The sequence below is a fragment of the Aulonocara sp. 'chitande type north' Nkhata Bay genome, linkage group LG18 (assembly GCF_057382095.1).
Source record: "Aulonocara sp. 'chitande type north' Nkhata Bay isolate Kocher_YH1m ecotype deep benthic linkage group LG18, A_spYH_male_GT1.1, whole genome shotgun sequence".
Taxonomy (NCBI): Eukaryota; Metazoa; Chordata; class Actinopteri; order Cichliformes; family Cichlidae; genus Aulonocara; species Aulonocara sp. 'chitande type north' Nkhata Bay.
Genome location: NC_141361.1, coordinates 28,375,015 through 28,393,334, shown reverse-complemented (window position 1 = coordinate 28,393,334; position 18,320 = coordinate 28,375,015). Strand labels below are relative to the sequence as shown.

General features: G+C 40.4%; 1 protein-coding gene across 2 annotated transcripts in view; it reads left to right on the top strand.

Annotated features, from left to right (window-relative positions):
• The window catches only part of gpr158b (G protein-coupled receptor 158b), an 82,256-nt gene that overhangs the window by 32,985 nt on the left and 30,951 nt on the right, over positions 1-18,320 (top strand). For both annotated transcript variants that reach the window (XM_086271611.1, XM_086271610.1), the window contains exons 3-5: positions 4,838-4,940; positions 15,428-15,639; positions 18,096-18,164. In XM_086271611.1, coding sequence (XP_086127737.1) covers positions 4,838-4,940; positions 15,428-15,639; positions 18,096-18,164 — 384 coding nt within the window. The remainder of the gene's footprint in view (positions 1-4,837; positions 4,941-15,427; positions 15,640-18,095; positions 18,165-18,320) is intronic.

Here is an 18,320-nt window from a genome sequence, read left to right as displayed (position 1 = left end):
AAGAACTCTGTCCCGCTTAACTTAAAATTATATAAATTAATAGAAAGCAATAGAACGAAAAACATTCTTGTAACAGTGCACATGTAGTGCATTTAGTACAATTGGCTTCAGTTGAGGTATTATTTCAGCTTTTCTAAAGCTAATCAGCTGCTCCTGTTTGTAAACCCGCTTGTTCCCATGATTACGCATCTTAACTCATCATCATTATTCATCTATGTATTACTTTTATGTATTAGTCATCTATTTGTTGTAATCATCTATCCTTGCAGTTGTTTATTACACAAAATAAATTATATTATCACAGTTCTGGCCACATAGCGCTGATATTCACCGCACATGCCCATATTAACCTTAACCAGAGGGTTTAAAAAAAAACAAACCAGTGTTTACATACCATATCTGCTTCTGCCGTGGCCTGGTGGACAAAAAATTGGTTAAGGGTTCCCCGAGCTTTCACGCCCCTCATGTTCTTCATGTGCCCACCACTAGAAGCATATGGAAAAAGTGCGCCGGCACACAGTGCAGTATGCTTTATAGGTGTTATCGTGCACTTTTCCAGCCAGGTGTTTTCCTTTTCCCATTCCTCCCTGTACTTTTGCAGCCTTTTTTTTTCTTTCTCTGAGTGATCAAACATTGCTGCTCTAATGCTGGGCTTACACTGTGCGATTTTTGGCCCATTTTGAGCCGATTTTTGAGTCGTGCGACCGATTTGGCGATCGGCCCGATTTTGGCCTTCATCGTGCATCGTGTAGTATACGTGGGGTAACGAGAAGCGATTAACACCTCACGACCAGCTCCCGATCATCAATCGCTCGTGAGGGTGTCACCGCAGCTGCTCACACTGCTCACGCGCAAACACGTAAACGTCTGTGAAAAAGACGGAGCAGCACGGCTGTGCAGCGTGTGATCTGGACACAAGCGATGGAGGCACAACTTGTAGAACTTTGGAAAGCTCATCCGAGTCTTTTCGATGTGGCATCACAAAATTATCACGACCACAACAACCGTGAAAATAGTTGAATTTACACTGCTGCTCAATCACAGCTGCCTGATCATGTTTTTCATTAGCAATTTAGCAAAGTTGATGGTGGTGGTGTGTCTGTGTGAGTGTAAGACGGAGAGAGAGAGCGAGCAAGCGACAGATTTTCTGTTATAACCAGTGTTGGGACTAACGCGTTATTAAGTAACGCGTTACAGTAACTACGTTATTATTGTGGTAACGAGCACGGTAACTAGTTATTATGCTAAAATCAGGAACGCGTTACTCGTTACTGGGATTTAGATAGGGTCGTTACTCGTTACTTCGTGTGGTGGCTATCGCGGAGCTTCCACAGATTCAGTAACATTAGCAAGTGGTGGAGGCCCGCAGGTGGATGAAGAAAAGGGGACGCAGAAGGAAAAGAGACCCGAGGCGGCCGCCGGTCGAAGTGTGAACTGAACTTCAGGTAAGAAGTTATGACCTGCAGTCTCTCTGGGTCAGATATGAACCAAGTTTAGGTGGAGTTTATTTTCGTTATTCTGACTTTTTCCGTACTGCGTGCTAGCTAGCATGACGGAGTTTCTATACAGCTGGGTGGGTGCTATGAAGCTAATGATGTTGAACTTTATTTTGTTCATAAGTTATTAGAGTTGCCAACCGTCCCGTCTGGTATTCAGAGAAAATATTACGCGTTTCTTATTGAGGTGAAAAGGAACAGTTTGTCCCGTAATTCAGCTACAATGAAAAAGGCACAAAGCTGGAGTTACTCTGTGTCTTTACGCCGCACAGCTGCCTCTTCTTCTCTCATTCTCCCCCCTCCCTCTCCCGTTTCTACTTCAGTCATGAAAACTGATCAATGATCAGCTGATCGGCTCTCTTGTTTGTTTATCGCTCACTTTGCGCCAGAAAGAGGAAACCAGCGGATGTCGCGCTAAACAACAGCAGCACGTTTAAGCTTGATCAGCTGTTGTTAGAATTTATTTAATATTAATTTCTAGTATCAGCTGATGTTTGCTGGAGCCACAGCTGCAAAAAAGCTGCTGGTCATGATATGGTTTGGTTATCTGGTGAGAGGGAAACATGAAGATGAAACCAGGAGATGTCCTTACTGAATCATCAGAGCTGAGCAGGTGATGGAGAAACAGGTTTACCTTTTAGGTGACATGAATGAGTTGAAGGGAAGTTATGAACTGTTTCTGAGAGACAAATAACCCCAGGATCCTTTTTTAGGTAGCTGACAGCTGGTAACTGTGCAGGGGCGGGTCTAGCAAAGTGTTGCCAGGGGGGCAGGTAGGGCATTAAAAGGGAATGGGGGGCACAAAGAAATACTTTTCTTTCTTATTCTCATTTAAAGTGTCTCGCTTTTAAAAAATAATTATCTGAATCTTACGACAAACGATTGATAGATTGATGCATATATACCATCAGAACAGTGTACATCACTGTCACAACAGCGTTTATTTTCATTCAAAGGCTTTAAGATTTTTCCTATAATGGTGGGCCAGTCTCTAGTCAAAATGCCCGGGCCAATTTTCTGTCCCAGTCCAGCCCTGTATGCAGCTCATCTGCAGTCTGGTGTTACCTACATCTTCCTATTCAGAAGGAAGAATTTCTGAGTTCTGAGTACAATCGAAAGCACCACGACTGCAGTTTTTGTGTTGGATGTAAAAGGCGCACATGACTCTGTGACGTAGGCTAGAATCATGGCAGCAGTCAATGACGGTCCAGGCGTGGGATTTCTCTCGTGGAAATATGCATTATACATTATACATTATATTTTCCTTTCTATTGGTAGGTGGCACAGTGCACTTGTGGCAAGTAAGCAAGCTAGAAGACTGGCAAAGTTATGGAAGAAACACATTAACAAGAGAATTCTGAGTAAAACCAAAGTTACTTTCCCTAGTAACTAGTTACTTTGAAAGTAACGAGTAACTTGAAGTAACTGAGTTACTTTTGAGAGAAGTAACTAGTAATCTAACTAAGTTACTATTTTAAAGTAACTTACCCAACACTGGTTATAACCTTCATTTTATGGAGGCACAGTGTGAGCACTCAGGTCGCATCAGAGCATCGGGCCGTATAGTGTGAGACCCTGCATCGTGACCTATCAACTTCTAACCCCTGCGAGTCAATCGTGCAGTTTGAGCAGGAGCTGAATAACGTGACTGAAAAAATCGCACAGTGTTTGCCCAGCTTTAGGTGACTGTCATCCGAGACTTGCACCGCAGTGTCGGCGTTTGTTTCCCTGTTGGCCATGCTTCTTTTTGTGGTCATCTGTTGTCTTCCGGTATTTTCTCCGCAAGTGACTTTTCCTCGACCAATGAGATAAGCGGTAATCTGAATTGTCATACTCGAATTGTCATAAGTGTGCTGTCAGCTCATTGGTCACAAAGCAGGAGAGGGGCTGGGAATTATGTTTTCAAACAAAGCGTTAATTCCATTAACATTTATAGACTACTTTTGATTCTCACTGTATTACGGGACAAAGTGCGTCCCTTATTAGCTCAGTACGGGACGTGTACTTTTGTTTCTAAATACGGGACAATTCCGTTTTTTAAGGGACCGTTGGCAACCGTATACAACATACAATATTATATATAGATAAAGACAAGAACTAACAGACTTAAAAACTCCTTTGTCCCACACGCCATCAGACTGTTTAACTCCTCTCTGGAGGGGAGAGGGAGGGGAAACAGGAGGACAAAGGAGGGGGGAACAACTGAGCTGTAGTGCCTCTTCACCTCACTGTGCAATACTTTTGTAAATAGTCAACGGTGCAATAGACTCAATACTTGAAATGTGCAATTCACTTGTATTTTTATTTTTATTCCTATTTATTCTATTTATCCCCTTCGTATATTTTATTTATATTGTCTCTGTATTTATATATATGTGTGTGTGTGTGTGTGTGTGTGTATATATATATATATATATATATATAATATTCTGTAACTCTGTAACTTCTGTTGGTGCTGTGCTTTTTTGGAAATCGAATTTCCCAGAGGAACCCACCCGAGGGATTAATAAAGTTCTATCTAATCTAATCTAATCTAACCTAGATGAAGCTAGCGAGCTAACTCCCTGCTAACTTCTAACGCTGTTAAATTTCATAAATTCAGTTTTCATGGATGCCTGGATGTTAAACCTAATTGTTACACCTGGTAAAGCAGCCACACTGATAATTTTATTACAGATGAAAGAATTTAGACAGTTTTTAACTCTCAGTGATGCCGCAGTGATTGTGTGACTTAGGGACATCAGACTTAAAGGCCGGATGCAGGCACAGGAAGAACGTGTCAGCTCCACACAGAAAGGCCCCAGCTGGCACATCTGAACCCAGGACCTCCTTGCTGCACCACTGACTTGATAACTTTGCAGATAATTTTTCTAGAAGTTAATAAACAATCTTATTGTATAACTTTAGCTGGAACTAGTGAATTTGGATCTTTTATTGCCTAAAAGCGTTGCTGATGTTTGCTGATCAGATAATCTATTCTCTAACTAATCATTTCAGCTTCAGGGGAAAAATAGATTCATACTTGCATCTGTTTTTATTATTGCAGTGTGTGTGTGTTTTGTTATGGTTCTGACATCGAAAATACCAGAGAGAATTTATGATTTTACGCCCACTTGCTTTTGGATTCAAGAAGCAAACAGAGCTGAGTCGGCTGAGCGATCATCTTCATCCTCCTCCATCCTATTGTTTTATGTTCACGTAATTTCCTCCACCAGCTCCTCGCTCTTAGTCATGCAACTCCTTCCTGTGATAATCCTGTTGATTACAACCAGAGGAAAGTGATTTTTCTTTTTTGTTCTAAACTAATCTCCACCTGTCTCTGTCTGTTCTTTTTCCTCCAGTGCACTCCCATTGTTGGCCATGGATTTGTGTTGGACAAGTACAAGTGCCAGTGCAGGAGAGGATTTTACCATCCGAGCCGAGTGGCGCTCAATGGCTTTAAAAGTAGGTTACAAAGCTCTCTGTAATAATAATAAAAAAATGCATATTGCAGTGAGCTGTCAGATCAAAACTTTGAGTCTTGCAAAAGCAAGCTTCTGGGAATTATGGAAAAAAGAGGAAAACAACCACCTTTTTTGAGCTGACAGTCACACATTTTGTTTGAAATTCTTGTTACAGCTTTGAAGGGGTATCCTGGGGTTTGTGAGGTTATGAAACCTCAAGCTCCAGTCAAGGGAGTTTGACTGCTCTTATGTTGAAATGTCTACTACGTTTCTATTCTGAGCTCCAGTGGGAGCCACAGGTGGCATTCGAATCACAGACCTGTTGGTTTGTGTGACGGCTGCGTAGATGTAGAACACAAGGTGGAATAAATTAGAATAAATGTTTAGTTACATTTTATTTGACCATTTGCCAGACGGTTACTGTTGCTATGCCTGTCAGGTTTTTTGTTCTTAAAGGGCGTACGGTGGCAGTGTCACAGTGTGGAGTAGAGAGGACCTAATGCAAGACTCTGCACACTGAGGCAAGCCTTTGTGGCCGATGAAAAGTGCCATATGAAACATGAACATGCAACCAAAACCAGAAACCAAGGTGCAAAAATAGGAGGAAACCTAACAGATGTTTTCACAAAGAACAAAACTTTATTAAGTACAACTGTTCAACTGCTCCTTCACAAATATTTAATCAACTGACCAGAGCAACTCAATGCATTTAGGCATGTAGACACAATCAAGACGAGCTGGTTAAAGTAGCATTTCACAAACTGCTGATCTACTGGGATTTTCCTGCATAGTTGTCTCTAGGAAAAGTATCATAAATAACCACCTCTTACAACAGTGCATGCAGAAGAGCATCTCTAAATGCACAGCACATTCAAACCTTGAAGCACATGCAGAAGAAGACCACACCAGATGCCACAAATACGAATTCAAACAGGATCGCCAAAATGGGAGACTGGAAAATTATTGTCTGGCTTCATGATTCTCAGTTACTGATGCAACTTGGTTGGAATTTTGAGTAAACGACGTGAAACCAGTGATCCATTTTGCCCTGTATCTATCCATGGTTCAAGCTGCTGCTGGTGGTGTAATTGTGTGCAGGGATGTTTATCAGCACGCTTTTGGCCCCTTAATAGCAACTGAGCATTATTTAAACACCACCTGAGCATTGTTGCTGACCACATAGATCCCTTTATGAACACAGTGTCCCCATCTGCACAAATCGCAAAGCTCTTAAACTGACTTTTTGAACAGGGCAGTGAGTTCACTGCACTCAAATGACAGATCTTAATCTAGTAGAGCACCTCTGGGGTGTGGTGTCAATCTGACGTAAATCTGCAGCAACTGTGTGACGCTATCATGTCAATATGGACCCAGATCTTTGAGTGATGTTTTCAGCTCCTTGTTGAATCTGTGCCACAAAGAATTAGGACAGTTTTGAAGTCAAAAGGGATCCAATCAGGTGCTAGCAGGTTTGACCTAATAAAGTGACAAGTGAGTATACACAGAGGTCTGATTAGGCAATAGACATAAAATGGGAAAGCCACAGGTGTGCATAATCACCACAGGTGAACGTAATCAAGGCAATCAGACAGACAGGAAACATCTAACCTAGACATGGGAAAAAAAAACCTTCATAGTAAAACAGCAAATAAGAGAACTAATACAGATGTAAATACTAACTCTTAATGAGACGTCAAACTAGGGAACAAACAGGAACCAAGGCAGAAACAGAGAAGGGAAATCCAACGAAAACACAAATCAAACTTTAAACTCTAACAGCAAAACAGAAACCCAAGCTTGAGACAGAAACTCAAATTCAGAGCAAACCCTGGCAGTTTGACAGTTTAGCTCCTCTGAAACAGCATCTTTGACCTCAGATGGCCGTAAATGAAATAAGAAAGCTGTATAAGCATATTACAGGGAACATATTTATTTTGTTTTCTATTGATTCTAAGCTCAAAATAATCATATATCATATACTGAGCCTTAGTTTATCCTGTGTCTGAAACTATTTGTTTCAGCTCGCTTCAATCACGCTTTCTTTGAATCAGCTGCCCTTTTTAAAACAAAAGGTTTGAACAGCAGGAGGGGTGGGCTACTGTGTTGTGTGCCTGAGATGATCACTTTAAAGATATCCAATCTCACTGACATGATACAGAGCCAAGATTAGAGCGCTTAGAACAGTCTGAAGTCTGAGCTTCTGGCTGTGATCACATTATTTGGCATTTTGGTCATGTTTAATATGTGCATCCATCATTGTTACAGAATGACAGAAAATAAGGAAAAGCATGACGTCTGTTTTATGTAGCTGAAAGCACATAGCTAACAGTTACCTACCTGATATGATGCTGAAAGATTATGACCGGTGCTTGTGGACCAGGAAAAAAGGGTCTCACCAGTTGCTCATGCAGTCACTCAGCACATCCAGACTTCTAATAATAGAGATTCAGAGACAGTAAAATTATAAAAAACTGTCTTGTAAATTTCAATAAAGATGCTTAAAATAAAAAGTTTGCTAAAAACACATTTGTCTTTTACCTGATAGCGATGCCAATATTTCTTCTTTTTTAGTGTGCTCTTGTTGCTTCTTGTTGAAAACATTCAACATTTAACAAACTAAAGATGCATTTAAAAGGATGCTTGCAAATAAGAGTTGAGATATAATGAGAAAGGAGTTTTATTAATGTAACACTGTCCAGCTCTGCTTTGGGTGGAATTTGTAATGTGCTGGGTTCAATAAAGGAGGAGAGAGCTGCGATAATTCAATAACCCCCAAAATCTGAGATTAACAAAAGATTATGTAACACCCGATGAAGGCAAATGAGACCTCAAAAGCACAACTTATGAGCAAAAATCAGTCTTTACAAGTTTCACTGCACAAATTCCCAGTCCAAGCAATCAGACGTCAGAGTATGTTAGGAGCAGGCAAGCAAGGGTCAGCCTAGAAAACCAGCAAATTTTAGGTTTTACAGAGAGAATGAGCAAAAGGCAGAGAATGAATTCCCTGCAACAATCTACAAAGGAAAACTGGCATAGAGGAAAAGTAACATATGGAGCAAATACGAAAAGGTGAAAACAAGGTCCAGGTAACACAGTTCAGGGAACAACATATTGTAGGTAAAACACACAAAGGCAGGAAGACTGAAAAACAAGAGAGACGAGTTTCTCAAAGTAAAAGACAAAACAAGTGAATAAAAACACAGAAAAAGGGGGAAAGAGAAGGGGAAGATTTGATAGATGAATTATTTTATTTTATTCTAATGCAATCACAAAGATTAACACATATATACTAGGGGTGCAACGATATTCGTATCGATATTGAACCGTTCGATACAGTGCTTTTGGTTCGGTACGCATATGTATCGAACAATACAACATTTGTAATTTATTTTATCAACTTTCCTTCTGACTATGCTGTCTGTGTTGAGCGCTCAGTGAATCTGCGTTCGACTACTCCGCCTAGGCTGCACTGTCGAGCGCAGATCCACTGAGCGCTCCACACAGACAGCATAGTCAGAAGGAAGAGCGCAGGGCACCTCCCCCACCCTCATTCAGATCTGGCGTTTGGAATTATTTTGGTTTTCATGTGACGTATGACCCTGAAGGTAAGCGAGTCATGGACTAAAGTAAAACAGTATGTTGGATGTGCCATGCAATGCTCAATTACATGGGTGGGAACTAGTGTGTTAGCGCAGTTAGCTCGTTAACGTGTTGGCCGTCTAGCCCCATGCACGGGGCGATCGGCGGTAGCTCGTTAACTGAGATTTGCCGTGTTGTGGCGTTAAGGTCATTTCAACGAGATTAACCTGAAAGCACTAGTGGGAGCACAACGAATATGACTGCACATTTACGCCGACATCATCCTAGTGCAAAGACAAAAACAACAAGCATGCTACTAACTTTAGCCGAGTCATTTAGACAGCTGTTAGCACATGATTCTCCTTATGCTGCTGAGAATATAGCCCAGAAGAAGCGGATAGTATAGCTTTTATTTTGGAAAGAGACATTTCTCTGTAATAAACTCTCTTTTCCAAAGATGCATGATTCCTCAATCAGATACAGGGCTTGCAATATCGCTAGCCCGACGTCCCGGAGCTAGCGATTTTTTCAGTCGGGCTACCAAAATCTATCTCTTCCCTGCCCGTCGGGCTATTGTAGGAAGGAAAAATATATGTCAATGCTTTTGCATTCTTTCAGAAATGTAGCTGGGTAATTATGTCATTGGCATCGGTGAGCCACTGTCAATATGTGACATATTGAAATCGCGTTTGAATTTGCGCTTGTTTTTTTGCTTTCACTTTGCAATCGTGCGAACTGTGTATAGAGAGCGACAGCACTGATCTGTGAGTGATGATAATTTGCGCACCAATTCCTCTGACATCGTCTTATTAATCGTTAGCTTATATGCAAACATGACAAGTGAAATCTCCCGCAGCAAGCTTAAACATGTGAGAGGTTGATCGCGCAGAGAATCGCTGAGCTTATGTGAGTGCGTGTGTAAAAGCAGCAGGATATATATTTTAGTTCTGCTGAGCCAAATAAGACAGGTCAGGGTGAAGAAGTGACAGCCAAAGAAAAGCTTACCACAAAACGGAGAAGTTATGACAAATCAGACTATAAGGCAAAAAGAAAGTGCAGCTTTATGGTTTCATGGACAAAATAATTTCTGTGGCTGCAATATGACGAGCTAAATAACCAGGGCTGCACATAAGTGGTCCGCAGGTGCGCATTCGCTGTCAAAATAAAAAACACGCACAAGGGTTAGGGTTAAATTTAAAAACTGTACTTTTGAGTTAAAATATATATTTATAATTTTAATAAATGACAAATTAAAAAGGCATGAACATTTTTTTTGTATCGAAAAAATATCGAACCGTGACACCAAAGGATCGAACCGAACCGAACCGTGAATTTTGTGTATCGTTGCACCCCTAATATATACATATTAGGACTGTAACAATGTGCATGCAATAAGAACAAAAATAAGGAGCACCAAAAATGTCATCATAAAGCTCAACTCGTAATGGAAGCATTACACAGCGAAAGACAGCAAGAAGCACTAGTTAGCCAGGTAAGTTTCCAGCCTCAGAGCACATAAACACACTGTTTCATTTACTTCATTCCTTTTAAGTCTAGTGTCTGGTTTTCCAACTAATCAGGACACAGGACACAACCTTCTGCATTCCTTGCACACTAAAGTATATCTCCTAACAGAACACTATGCACATTTCTGAGATATATGAGGAAATCTTAAGCTTTATGGGGCGTTTGCTATGCTGCATATGGACAATTGACGTTCAGGAGAGCAGTTTAGAGAACAGTAAGCTGTTATTGCCTGTCCTACAGCTCTGGCAATCGATCTTATTTTCCCAATATTCCTTATTTTTCATTCAGGTGCGAGAAACAAGAAAAGAAAAACTAAATTTGCACACCCTCTTGGCCTTGGATCATTTCTCTGCTGATGTTCTGCTTTTCAGACTTGCACTTTTCAACTATATCGTTAACTTTAGCCCCCCCGATCGTGCTTTGGGTTTGAATGTCGGTTTTCTTGACTGAAAGCGCTGCAGTGTCCTCGGACAGAAAGCCTGGCCCTGATGAGCAATATAATCATTCAACTGCGGTGGTTCTCATCCCCGACTCCAACAATGTAGCACCCCAGGGGGGTTGATATGCTAAGCTGGAGCTTTATTATAATGCAGTGTGATGAAGGATGTAGTCAAAATGCTCAGTCTGTGAAGAGACTCATCTTCCAAACCCCATGCAGATCACCTCTTTAAAAATCGCTGTGACTCAGATTGCATTGCAGTTGCAACCCTGATTTCCACTCGTGGAACATCAGTCTTAGTCTTTGTGCAGCTACACACAAAGAGACCCAAAGCAAGAAATTTGAGTATACAATTTATGCACTACAAATGCAAATGCCTAAAGCGTGCAGTGAGCTTTGCAGCAGCCTCAATGAACTGAAGAAGCTGTGCAAGTACAGTTTTGCAAAATTAATAAATAAATAAATAAAATTACAAAAATCAAACAACGTTAGGGAAAAAAACCAACAGTTGTGAAGAATGTACAAACTGAAAAGCACTTTTTACTTGCAGTAGTTTAAGTGGTTTGGAAGGACCGCCTGTGCTCAAACTGAGAGCCGTGGTATCACTGTGAACATCTGGCCCCTGTGACAGATGTGTGAAAAATGAACCAAGCTTTCTTCTGTCTGCCTTCAAGCCACTGTGAGAATGATTCGATCTTCAAATCAAACAAAAGACAATGCAAACACAAATTTATGATACAAAAATTTTAGATAACACGCACACACTAGTGCTGCCACAAACCATTATTTTGATAGTCGACTAGTCACCGATTATTTTTGCAATTAGTCGACTAATCAGATCATCATCCATTGGACGTAAAACCTACAGCTTATTGCACCAGCATGCATTTGCTTTCATATAACAATCATTAGCTTACAGCTTGAAGTGTTTAAGGTATGTGCTAGCTGATTGCAGGTTGTCTCGGTGGAGTTTAATAAAATTAGCCGTCTGCTCTTTGCTCCTAAAATATAACAGGACACTGGAGTAAATTCTCTACCATCACACTTGTGTTTAATCAGTTTTCTGTTTGACGTTTATTCAGCTGTGTAAAAACTATAACTATATAAGTTATACAAGTGACTTATATATCATGTTTAACCTGAGTAGCGAAAGAATGCGGGAGGTTTGACAACGATGTGCCGGGAGTTCGCTGTTCTCGCCGGCTCCAGTGAGCCTTGACCTCTTGGTCAGCTATCGAGCTAGCGGGGTAACAGACGTCTCTGAAAACGTCAGAGCATTTTTGCGAATATGTGATGTCTTGATAAACCGAGCAGATATTTAAAGTTTACACAGCTGTATTCTCGCCTTAAAATTAAAAGTTTATATTGTGACCCAGAAAGAGTAATATTAAAACTAAGTAGCTGCCGCAATTGTTGGAAACTGGAATTGGCTGAGCCGCGCTCTGAATTCTGCGATAGATTGGGCCACGAAGGATACACCCGACCCATCCTTTAAATCTGGGGAAAAGGAGGACACATTTGTCGGCCGCATTTGGAGGAGCCTTCAAATTTGGACAGCCTTCGTCGTGTCGCTGTAATGTAATCAGCCTACAAATGCAGCCTCCGAATTTGGACACAGCTACTATAGCAGAGACTGCTTCTTCTTCTTCAGCATTTAACGGCAGCTGGCATCCTTGTAGATGCATTGCTGCCATCTTCTGTTTCAGTCCATTATTACACTCTTAAATTCTGCTACTTATTCCTGCGTCTTTCAGGACCTTACACAGCTTCAAACAACAAGTTTGACTATTAAATTAGTCGTTGATGATTTTGATAGTGTAATCATGGCAGCCGTAACACACACACAAACACAGATGTAGATGATGCTAATTTCCGTTGTTACTCAGGAATGAGTGTAAGAACAGCTTAGATTGGAGGGTTCAAGGGAAAAGACTGAGACTGAGCTGTGCGGCGGAAAGATGCCCGGTGTGTCGGGAAAATGATGCTGCTGGGAGAGAGGAAATAGGATGTGGTGAAGGAGGACATGCACACAAAATGTGGTGTGGCAGAGAAGGATGCACGGGATGGAAGGAGATGAAAACACATGATCTACTTGGCTAACCTCTAACTTGAGCATCTGAAAGAAGAAAAAATAGTTCACCATAATCTGAGTAATAGCTTGCAATAAGTACCCACTTTAAAACCTTTGCATTTGATGTACTTATGTATTCTTTTTAATTGGATTTTTCAAAACTAATTTGTATTTTGTCTATTATTACAATTGAGGCAGAATGGGTATTACAGAAATGGAACAAAGACTGCACTTGTGCCAGCACAAGGTAATATGCTGTTTCTCTGTATAGCCCCTGGGATACAGAGGAGAGAGGCTGGTGGCTGTATTGTATTAATTTCAGCATTCATCTGATTTTGGTTATTAGGGCTTTGTTGAAGGATCTAACTACATACTTCATCTTTGAGCTGTTTATATTCTCATCTTTCAAATAAAGCAGTAATAAAGTAATGTGAATACTTTAGACTAAATTGACTGTGCATGTGATCCTCAGGTTGAGATGTCACAGTTGTGCCATTTGGTTCAGTATGTAGACCAGAATAATGTGTGCGGTGTGAGCCACAGCTGGGCCAGAAGTTATTTGCTATTTGTTTAAACCAACACTGCCAAAAATCCCCAACGTGCTCTGGTTGTCGAATGTAAACCTGCCACACACACCTTATAACACTCGGAGAAATTCAGTCTTTACAGCAAGTCGGTCGAGGACATTTTTCTTCAGTAATGGAGTAAGCTCAGTAGTTTGACAACAACAACTCAACAAATGGGCTGTGGGCTAAAACAAGGTCCGGTTTGACTCAGCTTGACTCATGCGCCACAGTTGGTGCTTATTTATTGACATCTGGCATTTGAAAGTAGATGGAAATTGACAAGCTGAGGTTAGGGACTGTCAAAAGTACACGCAGCATGGGCCTCCGGAGTGTTTTTTAGACATCTTCTCATCTTTTTTTAAATATTAAAACATTTTTCCTATCTGGACTTAGTCTCTTTGTAAACACAATACTCTATTTCAACACTTTTAGACATTTCTTGCTTGTTTTTTTGACACTATTGATTTCCACCCAGACCTTTATTAACAGTCACGCTCTATTGGACTGAGATCTGCTGACTGTGGAGGCCATTTGTGTACAATGAACTCATTGTCATGTTCAAGAAACCAGTTTGAGGTCGTTTGCGCTTTGAGCCATGGTGCGCTATTCTGCTGGAAGCAGCCATCAGAACAGGGGTACACTGTGTTCATAAAGGGCTGGACATGGTCATCAACAATTGTCAGGTAGGTGCTGGTATTCAAATAACACAAAGTATGCAAAGAAATAAATCCCCTGCATCATTACTACACCAATGCCAGCCTGAAATACTGAGAAAGGGCAGAATGGATCCATTCTTTACTCTGATCCTTCCATCTGAATGCTGCAGCAGAATTGGGGACTTCTCAGACCAGGCAATGTTTTTCCAGTCTTTAATTGTCCAGTTTTGGTGAACCTCAGTTTCCTGTTCTCAGCTGACAGCATGTGTGGTCTTCTGCTGCTTTAGCCCATCTGCTTCAAGGTTCCAAGTGTTGTGCAGAGATGCTCTTCTGCATATCTTGGTGGCTCTGTAAACTCTAGAGATTGTTGTGTGGAAAAATCCCAGTAAATCAGCAGCTTCTGGGATCCTCAGTCCAGCCCTACAACCACATTCAAAGTCATTTAAATCACCTTTCTTCCCCATTCTGCTTCAGTTTGATGTAGCTCATTTTGACCATATCTGCAGGCATAAATTGTTGTTGAGTTTTTGCCATGTGAGTGGCTGATTAGGTATCTGCATTAATGGCCAGTTTAACAAATGTACATAATAGAGCGTATCTATGTATGAGGAGTTTAAAGGGCAGACATTGATGAGACAGTCTGTGCCAGTTGCAGCATGAATCACGCTCACATTCATTATGAATTTGCATAAGGATGCAAACACAGAAAATAACATCCTGTCATGGTGAACACTTATTGTGCGTATCTAAACACATATTAGCTGAAATTCAGCTTCTCTGTGATTCACAGCAAAAATACAGAGTCTCAGATCACAGTTACCACCATGCATTCTTTTCTCAGCCGAATGAAACCACTTCAGTGGCTACTTAAATTCACTTCTTGCTTAAAATTGTTTTTAACCACTATCAAAGAAATTTCAGCACATTCTCTTACAATCACGCTCTGCTGAAGCATTGTGCAACTGCGCCGCATTTGCATACCGTATGAGCTCTGGGACCTACAGAGGAATTACATGCTTATCAAACATCATTTGCTCGAGGAGCTGCATGTCTGTGTGTTTGAAAAAAAATGAAGGATTTCAGCTACAGATTGACTGCAAATCCCATTGCAGCTGACATCCTGGAATTAAGAATTATATTTCTTGCATCATCTGTCGTGTCTTTACACGTAATTGATTAAATTTAGGTTTCAAAGGAACCAGTTCATGCTAAAAATGAACGTTCTCAACGGGAAAAAAAAAAAAAAAAAATCATGGATAGAATTGATAAACCCCATCCAAATCCATGTGTGTCACATGCTGATATTACTACAATTACGCAAGACTGAGGAAGAGAGCAGTGACACAATATTGTATCTTCCTCGCCTTCATTATCCATCATTTGCTTAATTACAGGCTGCATTCTTGTAATTATCTCCCCAAGGCTTTTTGATTCATTGGCTTGATGCTTTCTTTGCCTTGAAATTGATTAACTGAGCATTTAATAAGGAGTCAGCCTGTGACAGCTAAATGCAAATTAATTGCAGTGCTAATCAGACCTGTGTCCCGAGATGTGATTAGATTTGAATTTGCAAAGGCTTTCTTTCTTTGAACTTGAACAACATAAGATAAGTGATAATGAAACAAATCTAAAGTGTATTCACATCTTCAGGTAAGGAGCAGGGCTCTCACAGAGACGAATCCTCCGACGTGTCCAGCAAGTGCCTGCCGTGCCGCGAGGGCTGTCCCTACTGCCGGGATGACACGCCCTGCCTGGTGCAGGAGGACGGTGCTCTGAGGCTCTCTGTGGCCTCCTTCCAGGGTCTCTGCATGATGCTGGACTTGGTCAGTATGGTGGTGGTCTACCACTTCAGGAGAAACAAGGTAAGGAGAATGCAAATTATCGGTTGCATGCTTTTCTAATGTGGATAGGGACATGCTTAACAGCTTATTCTACTACTTAGTTTAGACTTTGGAGGGAGTTTGGCATGTGTGGTGATGTCAGTAGAGCTTACGCCAGCCTGCACTCATAACCTCATTTTTTTTCAGTGCAAAGTTTAGAGAGAATTTGAAATAGTCAAAAACCTAGAAGCACTCTGAGAGAGGAAACCTCCACCAAGGCAGCTCTGTGGGCAGGATTTACATTTGAGGGAATCATTTTGTGTTTTGTATACATTCATTTTGCTTTCTTTGTTCTTTTTAAATGTAGTTTAAGACATTTGTAGCACAACAAAAACAAGTGCAAAGGCTTTGTTGAAACCCATTTTAATATATACTTGACATAATTGGCAGATTTTAAGTGTAAAAGTGAGGTTAGAGGTCAAATAAGACATGCTATTTGGATGCAAACTAAAAAAAGTGATATTTAGAATCCCCATATACCAGAATCATTTCCTAAATGCTGAAAATACAAAGAAAGGCAGCAGAATTTCAAGCAACGATTTAAAGATAAGATACATTTTATGAAGGTTTGAGCTTATTTGATCTTAAAGAAGAGGTTAAAGTAACATATTAGAATCCACATATATATTCCCTATAATCCTATGTGTTGTCAATAAAAACAACGGCAGTAATACACATAGTTTTTACTTTTTTTTAAAAATAGCTCTGTAAATCACTTTGACCTATAGATCAGTCTATTGACCTTGAAGGAGAGGTCAGAGGTCACATGTGACAGGCTATTTTACTCTATAAGGTACTTTCTTTATGTTAACAATACACACCACACTTATAAGAATCATAATGTGGAAGCTATAAAATTTTTGTCAGCTTTTGAAACTAAGGCACATTTTCATGACCTGACTCTACACCCGTATAAGTTTCATCAGAATTCATTCAAAAACTTTCAAGCTGTGGTACAAACATTAAAAATGACACGCACATACGCAAACACTACTAAAAGCATAACCTCCTTGGCGAAGAATACCCAAAGAATACCTGAAGATTGCAAGATTACATTATACTTTTTTTTTCACCTAAAGACTAAAGGGACCACACTCGCACAAGGAAGATAATACTAAACTGTGTCATTAAACTGTCCCCGCCATGGAATGGCGACCTGTCCGGAGTGTACCTGGATATTTGGTCCACAATGACGCTATGCTGCATATGGTAATAAGTGGATGGATGCTGAAATTGTACGGCCTAACAGTTTTAGAGCTTATCCCAAACTACACACTGACAGTCTCCCCTACTCTTCAATTTTGGTATTTTTTGCCTAATTTGAAACAACCTCCATAGCGAAGATTAACTGGAAATGTCAGTGAAATGTCATGGAAAATTATTTTAAATTAAATAAAGACGAAGGTTTCAGGGATTAAATTCAAACTGAGTGATTATGACAAACTCACGAATGTTTTGAAAATAGGAACCGCTGTGTTACAGCTGATCATGCCTTCACAGTACTAAGCCATCAGAGTAGCAAAAGATCCTCCCTGGCCTCCCTGGCCGCATGCAGTTCAACGAATTACATGCCCAGATTAAAAGAGGACATTTGAGCTTTTTTCCTCAAATAATTTCAGTATGCAACGTAGAAACTGGAAAAAAAAATATTGCTTTATTTACGACATACAGCTGCTTCTTAAAGCATTGCAAATTCACACAAATTTCCATCGTATTCTATCAAGAATAAAGCCAAATAAAGACAGACCAGTTGATTTTATCTTATTTTATTTTAATTTTTATGTAATTTTTATTGTCTTATTACACTGACATCATTACCATCAACCGTACCCAGCCCTCCTTCATTTCAGTGTGACATTCTTGCAGTCTAGGATAATAATTAATATTTACAATCACTCCTCTGGCATTTAAATCTTTCCTGGTGATCTATTTATAGACAATCGTGTTGTTGCCTCAGAACTTCCCATATTTCTTCACTTCACAAGAGATGTCCCTGGAGGCCTTTGGATGAACATAAAAAAATCTTATATGTGGTAATTAAATACAACCCAGAAAAGTTCTGTCGTCACTAAGAGACATATATTTTATATATTTGTGCGATGTATCATTTGCATTTTCGTGCAGTTGCATGCAAGTCGTGGCTGTTATGTCTGACTTGCAGCAGCAGAATCTGAAAGGTAAACTATGGTGGCCCCAAAGGACAAAGCAGATACAAGAGAGAAAATGAATGTGAAGAAAGGCTCACTGCAAATCCAGAACAAATATCAATACAAGCAGCAGCAACATTATAGGTACTTTTGCATGCCCGTCAGCAGCCTCAGCGTCTGATACCATCAGGCCAATTATTCTTTTTCAGTATCCTTCAGCAATCCATAAATAACCAAGCTCTCGCTGTCATTGATTCATGAGATTTTGTCTTTCTCTCTCCTTGTTAACAGAGCATTCGTACATCTGGTCTCATTCTGCTGGAAGCCATCTTGTTTGGTGCGCTACTTCTCTACTTCCCAGTAAGTGTCCATATTGATCTTGCATGCCACCCACCAGTTTACTGCTACTTCATTTTTTAAATATAAAAGTTCTCAGAAGTCTCAGGGAAACAAGTAGCTGGGTACGTCTGGGTATGCTTTGTCAGGAGAGAGACAGAGTGCGCTTAAAACAAACTT